This window comes from Rhinolophus sinicus, chromosome 14, assembly GCF_057876585.1.
Source record: "Rhinolophus sinicus isolate RSI-liver-muscle chromosome 14, RSI-T2T, whole genome shotgun sequence".
Classification (NCBI taxonomy): Eukaryota; Metazoa; Chordata; class Mammalia; order Chiroptera; family Rhinolophidae; genus Rhinolophus; species Rhinolophus sinicus.
In genome coordinates this window covers 178,356,698-178,375,798 of record NC_142514.1, presented here as the reverse complement: position 1 = coordinate 178,375,798, position 19,101 = coordinate 178,356,698, and the positions used below count along the sequence as shown (strand labels likewise).

At 47.2% G+C, this 19,101-nt stretch overlaps 1 protein-coding gene and 1 long non-coding RNA gene across 3 annotated transcripts in view; one reads left to right on the top strand and one right to left on the bottom strand.

Annotated features, from left to right (window-relative positions):
- The window catches only part of DTX4 (deltex E3 ubiquitin ligase 4), a 33,377-nt gene extending 25,618 nt beyond the window's left edge, over positions 1-7,759 (bottom strand). The window contains exon 1 of the mRNA XM_019754057.3: positions 7,547-7,759. Within this exon, the coding sequence (XP_019609616.3) occupies positions 7,547-7,757 (211 nt within the window). The 5' untranslated portion in view covers positions 7,758-7,759. The remainder of the gene's footprint in view (positions 1-7,546) is intronic.
- LOC141572272 (uncharacterized) overlaps positions 5,995-19,101 on the top strand; it is a 45,921-nt gene continuing 32,814 nt past the window's right edge. The window contains exons 1-2 of one of the 2 annotated variants that reach the window (XR_012497596.2): positions 5,995-7,109; positions 13,960-14,072. This is a non-coding gene — a long non-coding RNA (uncharacterized LOC141572272). The remainder of the gene's footprint in view (positions 7,110-13,959; positions 14,073-19,101) is intronic. The other variant, XR_016018372.1, reaches the window with a different exon arrangement.

The following is a 19,101-nucleotide window of genomic DNA, read 5'->3' as shown; positions in this document are numbered from 1 at the left end:
AGCACTCTCTCAAATGTCCCAGCGTTAACTCTTATATCAACAATAGTAATGGCCATAAAAATAATTTTCTGTTTATCTGATGTCTTTCTTCCAAGAAGTTCAAACTCTTCTGAAGAGAAGACCATTTTAATTTTTAGAGTCTTGTTGTTGGTGGGGGTGGGGTGGGTGGGGGGAGGTAAGAGGCCAGGGCTGTTGCCGGGGAATAGTACAGTGGAAATGAGCGTGCAGGACTGGAAGGGGAAACTAAGCCTGCCACCATTGCTCTTTATCCCTGTAACTGTCGCCTCTTTCTCCCCTACTCACCCCAGACATGCATTCAGACCCATGCCCACCAGGGCTCATTTCACGGGTATCATCATCAAGGCTGAAGACACCTGGCTTGAGGCAGGGTGGGGAGGCCTGGAGAGCTCCAAGGAGGCTTGAGCCCTATCCATCAAAGTGGTGGGAAAAGGCTCCCCTCCTCTGGCCTCTTACCCTCCCCTCCTCCATCCCAGAGGGAGACACCAAGACTAGGGACAGAATCCCATTCAAGGGGGGAAGAAAAGGAACAATGGCTATTCAGGCCTTTGCCAGGGTCATAACCCACCCCCCACCCCATCTCCAAGCCCCTTAATGACCCAAAACATCAACATTCAGAGGCAGGAGGGAAAGGCAGAACAATCCCCTATTCAGCACCAAGACCTCTGCTGGGGACATGAGGGAAGCCGAAGAGGGGGGATAAGAGGAGGAAGGGGGGCAATAGTCCCCTGGTTAGCCTCCATTTCCTTCCTAAGTAGCCAGCTCCCTGGGGAACAAAAGGCACAGGCTTTGTGTCCCACAGTGGAGGTGTCCCCTCCAGCTGTGTGATCAAGCCTCAGTTTCCTCATCTGTTTGGGCCCTGGGTAGCTACTTCAAAGGGTGAGTTTGAGGATTAAATGAAAGAATGAATATAAAGCACTGAAATAACACCTGTCACATGGCAAGAGCTCAATAAAAGTTGGTGATTATTATTGTAATTTATTTTCTATTGTATGTCTAAGCAGGATGGAGGAGTCAGAGAAAAGTTTAGTTCAGGGGATGCTGTGTGTGTGTGTGTGTGTGTGTGTGTGTGTGTGTGTGTGAGAGAGAGAGAGAGAGAGAGAGAGAGAGAGAGAGAGAGAGAGAGAGGAGGAGAGTTTATATATAACTCATATTTGTACAATATTTATTATTTAGAGAGCACCTTCACCTATCCCAAACCATATGAACTTCTTCGGCAATCCTATGAAACATCTTTTAGAGATGAAGAAGGTAAGTATAAAAAGCTTAAATGACATTATTTTATATTTTCTCCAGGGTAGCGGGGACAATGTACTTGACCAATTCTCATAGATGTGCTTAAAAGGCTTTTTTTTTTTTTTACAAGTGTTACCAATCCCGGAGATGCTGCGGATTGCCCCAGAACTCCTGGCATCTGTGCCCTGGCTCTCACATACCTTCCCAGGTTTAGCGTCCTCTGTGCTGGTATTTTCCTCCACTCCTGACAAACAGATGCCCCTTCGATGCTCATGCTTTCCCTCAGAGTTCCCTGATCTCCTCTCCTACTCTTGGCCAGGTCCCTTCTACAGAGATGCCCATCTTGGCCATTTTTACATTGAAATTCCCCCAGTCCTTCAGGTGCTATGCCATTTGCCATCCATTACTTGAAAGGTTCTCCCAGTCCAGTCCCATGCTCCCCAAGTCTGGGGTGCACATCTATTTATGCCCGATGTGCACCAGCATCTGGGCACTTTTCACACCCGGGCTTTCAGTGGAGGCTACACTGTAGCTCTGCATCCTAATGCCCAGTGTGGTGACTGGCAGCAATGAGGGCTCCGTCATGAGCTGTGATTGACAGACGACTTCTTGCCACTTCGGCATTTCATCATTTACCACATTTTGCTGAGTACTCACCCGCTGTATGAGGAATGCCAAGATCCAGGCACGCCTCAAGTAGCTTATAGTCTAAAACAAGACAGGTGTGCAAATGACTACTTAGGAGGCAGCACTGCCGCCAGAAGGGTGCCAACAAAATGCACGTTGGCAGAAAATGCGACCACATCCTCACTGTGCTTAAATCCTTTCCATGACTTCTCCTGAGGTCATGGCGGGGATCCCCTCCACCCACCAACCTCTGTGGCCCCCTCACACCTCATACACTCTGCCCACATTTCTGCCCCCTTGGCCCCCTTCACTCTCTGCCCACTGCCATGCTTCTCTGGGCCTTTTCACAATGCTAGTCTCTCCCCCCTCCTCCCCCAAACACTCTGGCGGCCTCTTCACTACTCATTCTACAGATTTCCTCTGGCTGCCCTGACCAGGTCAAATTCCCATTCCTATTTTTCTTATAGCATTTATCTTGATGTGCATTTACACATTTATTTGTGTGATTAATTTGATGAACGTCTGTCTCCCTTCACTGGATTCCCAACCCCACGAGAGTGGTCATCCAGGTGTGTTTGCTCTCGGCTGTATCCCCCATGCCTGGCATGTCCTAAGGGCTCAATAAATTTCAATTAAATAAATGAAATAATGATGGAGAACATTTCAAGAAATGGATGACAAGTAGCATAAGACCTGAATGATAAGGAGAATTTCAATAGGAAAGATGGCAAAGGAGGACATTTCCGAAGAAGGGACTTTGTGAATAGTTGTGGGGGAGGGAAGTCAGAGAACTCTGAGGCAATGCTTGAGGATGGACATCTGTTTGTCAGGGGTAGAGGAAAATATAAGGCATGGAAGAAGATAAACCTGGAAAGGTACGTGAGAGCCAGGGCATAGATGGTCTGGACTGCCAGGCTGTGATGGGTTTTATTTGTAGGCAATGAGGAGCCAGTGACGTTTGTGACACAGAAGTGACAAGACCAAGGCTGCTCTGTTAATCAGTTCTAAGTGAGAAGTAATGAGGGTGTTGGCAGTGAAAATGAAAAGGAGGTGACAGATTGGAGGGAACCTACAGAGAGGAAATGGGTAGGACTTGACCATGCATAGCTGAATGCTTTCCAAGAGGGCTTCCAGAATCTGCCTCAGATGCTCCTGGGGTACAAAGCAGCAGTGCCCTCCAGCCCCGAGGCTCAGTGTGTCCGGGGACCAGCTCTGGGAACCTGCAGGTGAACGACCCCCTGAGTTCTCATCATGCACACTAAAGTCTCCACTGTTTGGCCACGTGGGCACCCGAAGAAGATTCTGAATGGCATCACGTGTCAGAGTCCTGAGGCTTTGACCACGGGCACATGGTGAAATGATGGCACCATTAAGAGGCAGAGGGGTGTCAAAAGGAAGAGCTGGGTTTGGGATAGAAAAATGATGAGTTTGATTCAGCCCTAGGGGGTTAGTTAGAGACAGAAGCAGACCTCAGAACCAAAGTTGTGGGACAAAGGGAGATGGTGGGGTTTCAGGATCTGATCATCTTCAGAGCCGGCTCCATCTGGAATGGGCTAGCCCTAGACCTTTCTATAATCAGGACCATGACCTGGAAGATCTGAGGAAATCCTTTTGGTCCTAAGGTTCAGTGTCCCAAGGAAAAGGCCTCTAATATGATAGGGATAAAGAGGAAAGAAAGAAAGAAAATCCCAGACTAAGGAGGAAAGAAAGAAAATCAGTTTTTTCCTGGCAACCCAGACACCTGCACTCCAAAGCACCCAAGATGTTTTGCCTCCTGGGTGATGGGAGACAACACCTTTCAGGCATGACCTGAGGTCTCCAGGGCATGTCACCCACATCTGTGCAACCCTGTGTTAGAGCATATGCTGTACCCAAGAAATCCCGGCCTCTCTTACCAGCATCTCTCACCCCCACTGGAATGTCCCAGGAGGACAAACACTTGGGTGTTTGTTATCGCTGTACCCCACATGCCTGGAACAGAGCCTACATGACGTCGGTGCCCATATGTGCTCACCACATATTGGAGTAGAGCATGGGGCTCTTGATTTGGAACCTCAGTTCTGCCATTGACTAGCTGGAAACCTTTGAGCAACTTAATGCCTTTCAACTCACTTCCTTTCCTATGAAATGGAACAACAATAAGTCTTTCATAAGATTGCTGGGAGGATTAAACAAGATAATGTGTGCAATGTGCTTGGCATATGCCCCACACTGTAACTATCAGGTGGTCATCGTGACCTTTGCCTCCTCCATTTCTGTGCTCACAGAGGATGGAGGGTACTGTGGGGGGCCGGGGCTGGCTAAAAATGGGCTTCTGTCAAATCCTTTAATCTCTCTCCATCTGACCCTCTCACCACATTAAAGACACAAAAGAGGCCGAAGTTGCACAGAAAACTCTGAGCTGGAAAGATCCCTCCCTTACACCAGGCCGCTTCTAAGTGGCATCATCACTGGTGCAGGGGCCAAAAGCGTTCACCTGCCAATCTGCACGATGGGAAGAAAGGAGCCAGAAGGAATCTTAAGGCTGCTCTTCATTCTACAGAGGAAAATGAGGCCTGAGCAGTTATGGGATTTGGTCAAGGTCACATCATAAGCCAATGAGTCTGGGATGAGAGCCTGAGTCATGTCTCTCCCTCCCAGCCTGGGTCGTCCCCCATCCTGATGCTGGGGCCCTGGAGATGGCAGTGACCGGGCATGTTGGAAGACACAGCGGAAACTGATGCGAAAGTACAGAGCTCTAGTCACTGTCCTACAAGAGGAAAAGGTCAGCCAAGTGAAGGTAAATGATCGTAGGTAGAGAGGACCCGACCACGGCTCTTGGAGCAGCCAAGACCCAGACACCTCCATTTTTCTCCATCTCTTCCCTTCCTCCACATTGACTAGCTCAAAATGCTGAGAGGAGACTAGCACAGAATGCAAATAAGCTCAGACTGGGAGGTGATCTGGAGACAAGGGCCCAGGGCAAACAGGCAGGCAGAGGGTGTCTGCAAACTTCTAGCCAGCTCCCTGGAGACAGGCTGGATGAGGTGGGAGTCAGGGCAGCGGGGAGTCTGAGGACCCCCTCTACAGCAGGACAGGCCACTTCTGAAGAAACAAAGCTCCCATGTCAGGGAATGTCCTCACATAGAAGAGCCAAGAAAAAAGAGAGGAATGGCCTCTAGGCAGGGGACTTCCAGCTCTCCTTTGTTTATGGGGATGTTTCTGGTTCCCAGCTTCAAACTGTGGTGGGGCACGGTGGGTAATTTAATTAAACATTGCCAGTGCTTGACCGAGGTTGCCTTGGAGCCAGTGGTTTAAAGTTCCTACCCTGTCACAGCCTCATCAATGAGCTATATTGAGAGGAACTCTGTCTGTTGGAGAAGAGAGAGGAGGGGGCTCTAAGCCCAGAAACCCAGAGATACTGTTCTACTTTGACAAGCTCCCCGACAGACCCAGCATTCCTGGGAATTCAGCCCAGTGCCTCTAGCACCCAGGGCAGGGCCTGGCGCTGAGGGAGGTGCTCAGTATGCAAACAACTGACCAGTAGAACCAGTGGGTGAGACCTAAGCAATCTGAATGTGAGCCTCAGACAGACAAAAATGTGAAACACACGCTGAGGCCGTATTTAAAATGATCTGGGGCCAGCCCCTTGCCTCTGGTCTAAAATCTGGGGAGCCCGGTCACTCTTCCCTGAGGACAGGCTCCCCACTGCCTGCTGGCTTGCCATGGACTAAACTGAGAGCCACCAGGTAGTGGTCAGCCTGTCCTCAGGGAAGAGTGATCAGACCTGGGGGAGGTAGCTTCCGTCCTTCAACCCAATTTTCTCCAGCACTTGACTTCAGGCCATGACCCTTTCTAGGCACCATGCCCATCTTAGATATCCCTAAACACTGATTAAAGTTTCTCCCTTCCCAAATGTGGGACAAGGGCTGGGACCTTTATGCCACCAGGGTGGTTCTCCATATGCTGTGGAGCTTTTGTTTCAACTAGAAAAGCTCACACTTGCCTGTTTATTTTGAGCAGTACTGAAATTCCCTGTCAGGTGTCTTAACTGCTGGTCTCTCTAGTCCCACCTCCATGTCCCAGCTGTCCCTTTCTCCACACACGTACCCCCCCCCCCCAATCTGACGCCTCCACCCTCACCTCCACAACCTCTATCCAAATTGCACAATTTCATTCTCTCCCTCCCCCTCAGCCACACTTAATCCTCTTTCTCAATCTCCCCAGATCCCCCTTATTCCCGCCTCCTCTCACTTTCCCACTGGGGTTTAGCCCCTCTAGATGATAACACTTCTGGAAGCCTTTCCCCAGAAAGCTTGACTCATTGGGCCAGTGTGTGCAAAGCCCTTGGCAAAGAGGTTGTTGGAGTCATGACCAAAGATGGGGACATGAGAGTGGAGAGATGCCCCCTTCCCATGACAATCCTAATTAGCACACAGGATGTGGGGGCTTTCCAAGGGGGCTTAGATGCCCTGCTCCAACAGCTGTTCTCTGGCCTTCTGGGACTCTTCCAGGCATCCTCTCAGTTCCCCTCCCCACACCTGCCTCTCCAGGCTCCTCCTCACGCTCTTCGGAAAGTTAAGCCAGAATTCCAGAAAACACCCCCACCCCCATGAGGAGACTACATGGAGACATACTTGTCCCGAGTCATAAGTGAAGACTGGACACACTGGGCCAAGCAAAGACATGCAGCTCTGCCCTGCCCCTCCCGCCAATGGCCCGCCACCCAAGCAGGCTGTCTTTCTCGCCCTGACATGGGAAAACTGGGCAGCTGGGAAGTTGGACTGTGGTAGCTGCTGTGGCAATTTGCTTCTCATGAAAAGATAGGAGTTTAGCGCTCGGGAAGGCGAGAGAGTTCCTCCTGGGCGAGGATTTCGGGAGGAAGCTGGGGGCAGTTTCTCCTGAGGAATCCGCCTCCTCCCCCTCCGCGGACAAAGGGAGCCGAGCGGCTTCCCTGCCAGGCATTCCGTAGAAGCCGGGTCCCTCCCCCTCCTTTCTCCATCTGCTCTGGCCTGTTGCTTCAGCACTTGGAGTGCACAAGCAGCCGCACTCGCCAATGCCACAGCATCCAGGGTACTTCATGCCCTGGAATCCTCCCAACTCCAGTCTCTCCTCCCCGGGAGCCCAGCCCTTCCCATTCGAGACTACAGCTTGAATCTCCGGGGAATCCCTTCTTTCTCCCCCCAGTTCCCGCACCCAGGAACCCACTGTGGAAAGGCACCCCACACACGAGGGGCAGAGGCAGTAAGGTGGGTGATGAGGGTGGCAGGTGGCAGGCCCAAGGGTGCCTGGGGACAAAGCAGGGTCAACCGACGCTTGAGCTCTGGGAGCAGGAAGCCTTTGCTCCGGGCTGGGATGGCTTGAGGGCGGGGTGGGCCCAGAATTTCCACAGGGGAGGACTTGGGGCTGCCAAGCGCTGAAAAGGGGACGTAAACCGTGGGTTGTTAGGAGGTAGGGTGCAGTTGGGTTTGCATAACCAGAACACAGATACTAATTGCACGGACGTTTATTGCAGGGGGTATCTTAAGAGGATGATGGGGAGGACAGAGTCCCCTCCAAGACCACCTCTAGGTGACACCACTGCACGGAGGTGCGGACTGGGTGGGCCCCGGTGGGCTCGCGCCACGGGAGATCTCAGGGCGGGGAGGGGAGGTGCGCACGGGAGGGGCAGGGGCGGCAGGCTCACCGGTGTCCTGGCGGAACTGGTTCATGGACTGCAGGTCGATGATGTAGGGCGCGAGCCGGCTGTCCACCTGGCCCAGCACCACGCTGCCCCCGGCGCGGGGGCCCGCGCGGACCACAGCCTCGATGTGGTGGCTCACCGCGGGGCTGTAGGGACGCCAGCGGCCGTGCTCGTTCAGCCATTCCCAGACCACCACGGCCGAGGCCAGGAGCATGGCGAGCCCCGGGCTGCGGCGGCGTTGCGCTGTCCCCCTCCCGGGCCCGGCACGCCTGCCCTCCTCCGCTTCCTCCTGCGCCGCCGCCTCCGGGCCTCGACCGCGCCCCCAGCCCCGCGCCCCGACGCCCTGGGCAGCCTCAGCTCCGGCCCATGGGCCGCTCCCCAGCCGCGCATCCACCGGGGCCCGGAAACCGAGGCCGCCTGGCTTCCACCGCGCGCCGCCGCTGCCGGGGTCCGCCGCTGCTGCCGCTGCTCCGTGGGGTCGAGTGGCTTCATGCAAATATCCGGCTCTCCGCAAACAGGCCCCCGCCTTGCAAAGCCACCCGGCGGGCGCGCGGCCGGAGCCCCGGCGGCCGCGAGCTGGCGCGGACTGCAAGGCGAGGACTGAGCCGTCGCACCAGTTGCGCCTCGGGCTCTGCAGTCGCCGGGGTGGGATCTCGCCGCGCGCTCGCGCTCGGACTGGCACGCTGTGTTTCCCTCCCCTCGCTCCTCTCTCTCTCTCCCCACCCTTTCACCGCCCGAAACGCTGTCGTTGCCTCTGCGAGAGCTCCCCCTCTCTGTGGCTCTGCCTAGTCGCTTCCAGAATGAATCGGCCCTTCCCAGCGGGGCGCTAAGGCAAACCCGCGTCTGCGAGGGTTTCCCCAGTCCCTAGACGACGTAAAGCTACCGGCCATGACACCGCCCCGGGACCGCCGCTCTCGCCCGGCCTTTACTTTGCAGCTTCCTTTCCAGGAATAGAATTTTCTTTTCTTTTTTTTTAAAATGTAATACAGCGTTATCGGTTTCCGCAGCGCGAGCCCCGAGACACGCAGTGTCTCCGGTTTGTGCACGCACTCGCACACTCACATTCGCACGCACAGGCGCCCACACCCCCACGTCCTCCTTGCTCCGGCTGCTATTACCTCATCTTCGCCCGCATCCTCAGCTGTCTGTCAAGCATGCAGAGCCACACCCCTCGACTGCTCGGGCAGGTGCCCTGGAGCTCACTCGCCCCCTGCTGGCCCAAGGCGAGGCGTGCCGGCCAATGGCCACACAACTACTATACGGCTCAACTTCAACCTTTGCTAATGAGGTCCAGTCCAAAGGGATGCAGGAATTTGATGAATGATGAACTTATATCGTCTATGTCGAGAGCAAATGTGTTTTTTCTGGCCTGCTCCGACGTCACTAGCGTCAAGAAGACATATGCTAAATTGATTTATTCTGCAGGGTTTCTGTAACCAAAGTAATGAGACACTAGGACAGACACAAGGTAGACTTGGTTATTTTGGTCACCAATAGTTAATGTGTAAAATAATCTAAAAGGGCAGATTAACATCCGGATTACATGCTAACATTGCCTGAGAACACAAACTTTGTTTTGCTGAGGTTACAACCACATAAAATAGTGAATTTATATGCTAGAGATCCAGGATAGGATATGGAAGAATGTAAATAGATTAATGTTAGGGACTGGGATTATGAATCTTTCTAAAGTAATCATTCCCTTTCATAATATCACATCATCATTTTTTGTTTTTGGAAGATTGGCTTTCCCTCTCTCTTTCTTGTGCTCCCTTGAATGACAGCTGTCCTTTTTTTAATCATTATTAGTATTTTCTATATCTCTTTCATTCCTTATCTCCTTCATCACAGAGTTTTAACTGCAAAGCAAAAGAAAAATATCATACACGCTCTTCTTCAACCCTCCAAAAGCACAGGCTGGGGCTACCTCTGAGTTTTGTTCTTGTTAGTGATGCCCTTGCCCAGAAATCTCCCCAGCATGACCTCCGAAACTCCACTGTCCCTTAAAGCCATGCTTCCAACTCAACTCAATCAACACCATTCATTAAAACATCAAATTTTAGGCTATGAAGGACAAAAGGAAAACCAGTAAAGCATACCTACACTAATCCTACCAAGAGCCATTATTATTCCCATTTCACTAATGACAAGGTTTAGAGAATTTATGCAGTTTGCTCCAGATTACATATTTATCCAGAAGGGAAACTGATATTTGCAACTAAGTTGGGCTCCCAGAAAAAAATAACACATGCTCTATGGTGAGGAGGTGTTGCAATAACAGGCAAGGTATGTGGCAATGTCAACGTGTCTCAGTGTAAAAGAAAGGAAAGGAGACAATGAGGTTAAAGTGTTCTGGAAGAACATAAGTAGCATTGAAGAAAAGGTAATCTATGTTTATCGAACTAGTTTTACTTCCAATCATGAGACTGAAAGTATGCAGAAACTCTGTACACTTTCTTGTGGTGTGGGTAGATGTACATCCAGAGACGATCAGTGGTGGTTTAAGGAGATGCTGGAAGTACCAGGGAGAAAACAGCACCTGACCAGCTAAACCAGAAATTCCAAGGTAGGAAAAGATAAGGGGGTGATTGACAAATATGAAACAGGCTATTTAAGAGATGAATGTAAAGCAGGAAGAAACTGGCTCTAACCTATGTTCAGCCTGATTTTGCATCTGGTCTTCCGATCGCTGCCATGTTAAACATGGCAGAGTCTTACAGAACAAAAATAAATGCCTAAAAGCACACGAGAGGGTTTGTAGGCAACCTGCTTCATTTGCAAATGGAAGTGAATATTTAGATGACTTGACATTAGTAATCGATTACAGTTGTAAGATATGTATATTTTTGATAAGCTATGATAATTTATAATTCATAATAGCCCACTTGGCATTAATAATTTATAATTACATGTCAATAATAATAGTAACATATTTGTATTTACAATTCTTAGATCTTCCAAAACAATCCTAATTTTAAATAATCTGTACCATGCCTGAAAATCTCAGACATTCCATTTTGGTATCCAAACTATACTTCTCAAGTTGCCTCCTGTTCCCACCCAGAAGTGACAGAATAATCTTTAAGCAAAGGGTGTGCCCAATTCATAATTTGGAATATGGCAGCTATAATAAAACTCCACTAAGTAAGACTGATTAGAATAAATCCAGTCTCAATTGTTCAAAGGTATAATTTGATGATACTTCAAAAACTGCCATAATTGCTTAACATTAAGTTTCAATACAAAAAATTCACTTTTTTTTCTGTGGAACATTCATAGACAAAAGTCATCCTTCATTCCATCCTCCTCCCACCCCCGGTTACCTATTGCTCTGTTACAAGTTGCCCTAAAATTAGTTGCTAAAAACAACAACAAGCATTTATTTGGCACACAGATCTGCAATTTGGGGAAGGCTTGATGATGACAGCTAGTCTCTGCCCCATATGGAACTCAAGGCAGCTCAAAGGACGGCTGGGGCTGAATCACCTGTAGGTTTGCTCATGTCTAATGCTGGACGAGGGCTGTCCCCTGGGAACTCAGCTAGGGCTATAGCCCACGCACCTACTCATGGCCTGTCTGCGTTGCTGACTGGCTTCTTCACAGCATAGAGCTAGTTGGGATCCAAATGAACGTGACTCAAGAGAAAGAGCTGGACAGAAGCTGCACTGCTATTTTTTTAAATTACGATTTTTGTTTTGAAATAATTGTAGATTTACATTCCGTTGTAAGACATAACACAGAGAGATACCATGTACCCTCTCCCCCCATGTTACCCAATGGTAGGTAACATCTTATAAAACTATACTTACAAAACTGTAATACATCACTATTGGTATTGACAGAGTGAAAATACAGAGTAGTTACATACAATTCTGCTCCTTTATTGATGCAATATAATTGATCATATATTATACAATGTTATTATATTATTGTTTCTATACTGTCACATATTATGTATTACATATCTAGTACATATTTTATATTATGCAACATACATTTTTGTATACAGATGTGTGCAGTATAGTTTCTATCACCACAAGGATCCATCATGTTGCCTTTTTATAACCACATCCAGTCCTTTCCTACCATCCCGTCCTTAACCCCCGGCAATCAGTAATATGTTCTTCATGTCTATAATTTTGTCAATTCAAGAATGTTACATAAATGGAATCATGAAATATGTACCTCTTATTTTAGTATGGTACATTTGCTACAATTGATGAGCCAATATTGATACTTATTATGGATGAAAGTCCATATTTTACATTAGAGTTCACTCTTGGTGTTGTACATTCTGTGGGTTTTGTCATGGAACCCACAGAACACAGGTAGTGGTATCTCATTGCTGTTTTAAGTTGCAATTTTCTAATGACACATGACACTGATCATCTTTTGACCTACTTATTTGCTATTTGTCTTTGGTGAAATGTCTGTTAAGGTCTTTGGCTCATCTTTTTAATTGGGTTGTTATTTTTCTTATTGTTGGATTTTAAAAGTTCTTCGTATAGTTTAGAAAAACAGTCCTTTATCAGATGTGTCTGTCACAAATATTTTATGTCAATCAGTGGCTTGTCTTTTCATTATTTCTCTCTCACTTTGTCTCTGCCTCTGTCTAAGGAATGGGTGCTTGCCCCATCTGGGCTGCTGCAGGTACCACAGGGCCCAGGCGTGGCAGGAAGTGCCTTGGCACCCCAGTACCCAGGCTCACTGGACGTTCTCCAGCCTGGCCCAGCACTTACCTCTGCACCATGCAGCGATGATCTTCGTGCCCTTAACAGTGTCCTTTGCAGAGAAGACACTTTAAATTTTAAGTCAGACATCACGATGTTTGCTTTCATGGATTATGATTTTGTGTTGTAACTAAGAAGACATCACCAAATCCAAGGTCACCTAGATTTTCCTTTATTGGCTTCTAGGAATTTTGTAGTTTTATGCTTTATACTTAGGTCTATAATCCATTTTGAGTTAATTTTTGTGCAAGGGTAAAGTCTGTGTCTAGATTCACTTTTTCTTGTGTGTGTGTGTGTGTGTGTGTGTGTCTGTGTGTGTGCATGGGATGTCCGGTTGTCTTAGCACCTTTGTGGAAAAGATTATTTTTGCTCCATTGTATTGCTTTGTTCCTTTGTCAAAGATCAGTTGACTACACTTATGAGGGTCTATTTCTGGGTTCTCTATTCTGTTCTATTGATCTACTTGTCTATTCTGTCACCAATACCACACTGCCTTGATTACTGAAGCTTTATAATACATCTTGTAGTTTAGTAGTGACAGTCCTCTAACTAGATTGCTATTCTCCTTCAATATTGTGTTGGCTATTCTAGGTCTTTTGGCTTTCCTTATAAACTTTAGTATTAATTGGTCAATATCCAGAAAATAACTTGCTGGGATTTTGATTGGCATTATATTCATTAGTTGAGAAGAACTGACAACTTGACAGTATTGAATCTTCCTCTACTTTACATGGAATAGCTCTCCATTTAGTTAGATTTCTTTCGTCAGAGTTTTCCTTATATAGATCTTATACTTATTTTATTAGATTTATGCCTAAGTATTCCTTTTTTGGGGGTTGGTGGTGATGGCAAAGTAAAGGGTATTATGTTTTAAATTCCAATTATTCATTGCTAGTGTATAAGAAAGCAACTGACTTTTGCATATTAACTGTGTATCTTGCAACTTCAGTTTCAGGAGTTTTTCTGCTGATTATTTGGGATTTTGTACATAGTACACAGACATGTCATCTGTGAACAAAGATAGCTTTATTTTTTCCTCCTAATTAGTAGATCTTTGACTTCCTTTTCTCATCTCATTGCATTCTTAGGACTTCTAGTAAGATATTAAATATGAGTGGTGAAAGCAGACATCCTTGCCTTGTTTCTGATCTCAGCAGGAAAGCATCTAGCTTCTCACTATAAACTATGATCTTAGCTGTAGGTGTTTTCTTTCTTTTCTTTCTTTTTTTTTTTTTTTTGTAGATTTTCTTTGTACACTTGAGGGAGTTCCCCTCCTAGTTTGTTTGGAGTTTTTATAAATAGGTGTTAGATTTTGTCAAGTACTTTTTCTGCATCTATTGATATGACCATATGGTTTTCCTTCTTTTTAGCCTGTTGATATGATGAATTACATCAATAAATTTTAATGTTGAATCAGCCGTATATGCCTGGAATAAACCCCACTCCTTTGCTGATTTGCATTTGTATCATTTCAATGAAATAAACCATAACCATGAATATAACAGTTTTCTGTGTCCTAGGAATCTTTTATCAAATTATTGAACCTGAAGGTGATCTTTGGGACCTCTTGAACTTGGCCAATGGGGAGCTCAGGAGCTAAAATGGACAATCAGAGATGCCCCTCATTTGCCTTGTAACCTAACATATTCACAGGTTCTGGAAATTAGAATGCGGATGTCTTTGCAGGGACGCTCCCCACATTGCTCATGCAACTCCCGTGTCCTGCTCATCCTCACTCCTGGGTCATCGCCTCCAAACTACAAGAGACAGCTTTTGGCCACACCTGACATTATGACTTGGTAAGTCTAATAGGACTCATCACATAATGGGCAGTTCTGAACGCACAGTCACTTGATGTCTCAAGGCAGGTATTCCATCTTTACCAGGGCAATAGCACACCAGGAGTCGTTATTTAGCAGGCATATGTTCCCATTGCGAATGGCATGGCTTTGCTTCAGAACCTCAGGCGTCTGCCCTGTGATTCTCCTATGTGGGCCTGTCATAAATTCCACATAGTGTCTCTTCCTATATCTGATACTTCTAATACCGTTGAGTCAGCTAGACTGCACTGTGCAAGTAGCAGCACTGTTTTCACCACAGCCAGGATATTCTGTAGAACCCTTCCTAATCTAAGCCTCATTTAATGCTGGCAGCCTGTTGTGTCACCCTGTCAATGGGCTGAAGCCATATACCCAGGCATACAATATGCTACCTTCAGAAACCAAAAAGGCGGTGTACTTTCTTCTTCATCGTGGGGTATGCAAGATTCATTCATTTATCTTTTCCTTTGGATGAGACATCCAGGTATGTCCCTGATTTACTGGGCCTTGGATTTTTCATAGGGTTCATCTGCCATCATCTGAAATGTGTGTGTGCCATGACCTCTAATGTGCTGGCTACTTCTGCCTCATCTGGCCTGATTGATGTGGTGGTCTGCAGGAAATACAAATAGTCCAGACTTTTTCTATCTATATTATGACAAAAGAAGAGAGTGTTAATATAGTCTTAGGACAAAACTAAAAATGTATACTATTGTCTAGTCCACATGAGTTACCCCTTTCCTGACAGTGACAGGAAATAATCTGTTCATCCAATCTGGGGCCACCATGTACCCAAGCCAGTGCTCGTTTGCTCTTCCACCTCTGGTGCAGTGGCTGCAACTGGGCCTATTGCTTAGTTTGACTTCGCGGTAGTCAACTGTCACCCTCCAGGACATGCTAGGTTCCCGCAGGGGCCAGGCCAATAAGTTAAATTCATATCTGATAGAGACCATTATTCCTATATTCTTTAGATCCTTAAGGATTGCACTAATTTTCAGCAACCTCCCCACCCCCAACCTGGGTAAGTCAATGAAAAGTGGGGCAGAACTCCCTAAAAACGTATAGTGCTGATGAGATAAAAATTACAGAGTTCCGGATTTGATAAGGGAGGAGGCACTAATAAACATACCAAGCTCTTGGGTGGGAGTCCTGGAGGGCTGAGCTCTAGAAGTGAAGAGACAGAAGTGGACAGGGCCTTAACATTCTGGAACAGAGTCCCAAGTCACTTTCGTCCATGATTGAATTAAGACAATCTTATTCACTTTGTCTATCAGAAGACAGGGTGACTGTTTCCTGGAGGAAAACAACAAAACCCAGGTGATGAAGTAGGGGAAAAAGTGTCCACTCACCTCTTCCCAGCAAAGGCAACTGCCACTTTTTCATTTAAAATGCAAGATGGTGCCAAGGCCTGGCTGGCTGAACTCCTGAGTAAACATACCATTCACATTTCACTACCAAGGTGTTTTGGATCCTTCCTTTGTTAGTCAGTGAGTCTGAGTTGAACCACCCCAGAAAGGGAATGCCAGACGGAAGACACTGCCTTGGGTCTAGCGGTCAGTTTCAATACAGTTTAGCAACGCATTAATAATAATGGCTGCCTTTTTTTTGAAAGGGGCACACTGCTGGCTGCATCCAGCAGGTGGCGATGTTGTACCAGGAAATGACTTCTGAGTGCTTGGTCGCCTTTCAGTGTTTAACCAAAGGTGGGATTTCCCTTTTTTTGAAGATTCTATATTAATTTTATTTAACATAGAATATTCCAAGGGGACAGTGAAATAGTTTGGGGACAATCTACATATTCCACGTGAAGCAGTTCCTGAAGAAGAGAATCCCCTCTGGTACTTATATGATGGGAAGTGTAGGCACAGGACACATCAATTCCACAACATTATATTGAATCCATGCAAAGGGTCCCGTCTGCAAGATCAGCTTTTCTTCTCCACCTCAAATCTTGCCTAAACCTCATGAATTGAATTAGGGTGACTTTCCTCCTATAGGAACACAATGCAAGTCATAGATTCCATCCAGGAGACCAGGGAAGTTCAGGGTGACGGGGTAAGTCTAGCTAGGGTGGGAAAGGGAGGACAGTGGAGGAAAGAAAACTTAATTGTCAATCTCTTTCCTGCCTTTGTCCTCTTGTTCCCGGGTTAGCACCTAAGCACCAGTGCTAGTTCCTCTCCCATGTACCATTCAGGGTCTGGTGAGTACTCAGGTCAAGGGACCCCTATCTGCTCCACCCCGACCCACCACATTGCCTTAACTCCACCCCTCACTTCTTGGTGACTTTGCCAACTCCTGTGCCCAGAATCTTTTCCTCTCATGAGATGGCAGCATGGTGAGTTGGGTGCCTGAATTCAACTGGGCCAAGTTTGAGTCCTTCCCTGCCATATTCACACAAGTGTGTATGGCCTTCGGTCCCCTTTGCAGACTGGGAGATCTCAGCTCCATCTCTAATTATCTTCCTCCAAAAGCATCTGAGGTTTTGGTACAGGGGAAAAGAGGGACTAGAAGGTGGGTGAGGAGGGAGACAGGACTGACTGACTACATGCCTTTGTTCTTGGTTTTGAGAGGCTGATGGAGGTTTGGGTTCAACCAAACGAACTTTTAATGTTTTAGTTCATTCAAAGCTGATCAGTAGCAATTGCTATCAAATAGCAAGATCGGTGGATGAAGCTGGAGAGTGGTGCCCCTGGAGAGGGCATGGACGCTCTGTGCCCCTTCACACATACTTTGCCCTGGTGACACCTCGAGTCTTGGGCTCCCAAATGCCTGTGCCATGCAGTGGAGACAGAGTCCTATTCCCTACTCACTGAGTCCTATGTTTTTTCCTTGCAGAGAGCACTGTGGGAAGTCCAGAGGTTTAGTGGAGGAATTGAAGGGACTGGAGAGATCTGGGGGCTGACAAACAAGTGACAAAGTTTAGCTCTTGCTGCATAAGGAGGGAGGGAGAAGTGGATCTAAATGAGGCACTGGCTTTGAAATGGGTTCCAGCCTGGAGGGAAACCGGTGGGCTTCTTAGTCTTCTTTCTCCTCAGCCCTTTCGCCCACCACCTCAGCTGGCCCATCTCAGGCTTCTTCCCGATTTTCATGTCTTCCTCTTCTTTTTCCCCCCCACAAGGCCTTCTTCTTGTTGTGGGTCAGACCTCCCTCTTATTTCCCATATGAAGACACCAGTCATTAGATTTAGGGCCCACCCTAAGTCTAGGCTGATCTCATCTAGAGATCCTTAACTTAATTACATCTGCAAAGACTCTATCTCCAAAAAGGTCACATTCGCATTCAAAGATATTAACAGATAGGACTTGGACGTATCTTTTTGGGGGACATAGTTCAACCCATTACAACCTCTGTAAGTGTTTATGTTATGTAACCTAAATATTAATGCATTTCCCTTCATATAAGAACCCAGTTAATATTTCCCCTATGTCTGTGATCTCCTCTCTGGATTTCAGAAGTTCAGAGCTTAAAAGTACCAGAAAGATAATTCAATTCAACATGCTATAATAGGCTTGGGGCAGGTGGGGTGGAGGTGGGGGTCACTGATCTTGCCCCCCTCCTTCAGCAATTTGCATGGCAAGGGAAAAAAGAATGCTCCAGATCTTCACACCTTCTGAAGCTTTATCCCAAGGGGAAGCCAGGAGATAAAATTGGGTTTAGGGTGCTTGGTGATCTGGAATGGATTTCTAAGCTCCAGATGGCTGAGTGAGCTCTGTGGCTCTCTCTCAGGCTATGGAATGAGACACCTGTGGTCCAAAACCCACTCCATTGCTCAGGGTGACCTTCCACTTTAGTTGACTTATTTTCTCATTTGTAAAATTGAGATGATGACAGTAACTACCTCCTGAAGTTGCGGCAAAGCTTAAATGTGGTATTGTGTTTAAAGTTTGTGCATGACCCCAAATACTAAGCACTGCATAAATGTTAGCCACCATGATCGTTATTGATCATGAAAGAGAATGGAAAGAAACGAAGAACTAGAGAGGAGGGGTAATGTTTGGGGAGAGCCATAAATTCAACACAACTTGTTGGCAGTGTAGATATGGGCTATGAGGGGAAATGAGACCCAAAATTCTCCCAAAGATTTTGGTGTGGAAGATTGTGTGGATGATGGGCTGTGAACAGAATAGAGGTACCGGGAAAGGGGCAGATCCAGGCAGCAGGGGAAGTCTCCGTGGCTGGGTTTTTAACAAGTTGGGTTTGAAGGGATATTGCATATTTGTGCTCCTGAGTGATATCAGGGCTAAAATAATAATTATAGTGATCCAGAGAGAGAGGTACTCGGGAATCTGAAGCTGCAATTGCCAAGCAGGGAGTCAGGGGTGGAAAGGACTGAAGGTGCGACTCCAAGGGAACTTTCGGATACTATGAGGAGGAAGAAGAGAAAGGAATGGTTTGAAAGATAGAAGGAAAATCAAGATGTCCTAAAAAGCTAAGAATAAAAGACCCTATAAGACAGAAGACAAGGGATTGTCAGGGACCAGGGGAGGGAAAGGGTCAGACACCCGTGGGGTAACATCAGGAGATTCTTTGGGGTGTTGGTGTTGCAGTGGTGGTAACAAGAATCTTTCATGTGTTAAATTCATAAGACAGTATGACAAAATAAAAGAGTGCATTTTCCTGAGTATCAATTAAGAAATAAGAAAGAAAGCCTGGGGGCTGGACGGGTGACTCAGTTGGTTAGAGCGTGAGCTCTGGGCAATGGGGCTGCCGGTTCGATTCCCACATGGGCAGGCGAGCTGTGCCCTCCACAACTAGAATGAAGTGAATGAGCTTACGCTCAACTCTTGGGTGGCCAGATGGCTCAGTTGGTTGGAGCGTGGGCTCTCAACCAAAAGGTTGCCGGTTGGACTTGGACTCCCACAAGGGATGGTGGGCTGCGCTCCCTGCAACTAACAACGGCAACTGGACCTGGAGCTGAGCTGCGCCCTCCACAACTAAGATTGAAAGGACAACAACTTGACTTGGAAAAGTCCTGGAAGTACACACTGTTCTCCAATAAAGTCCTGTT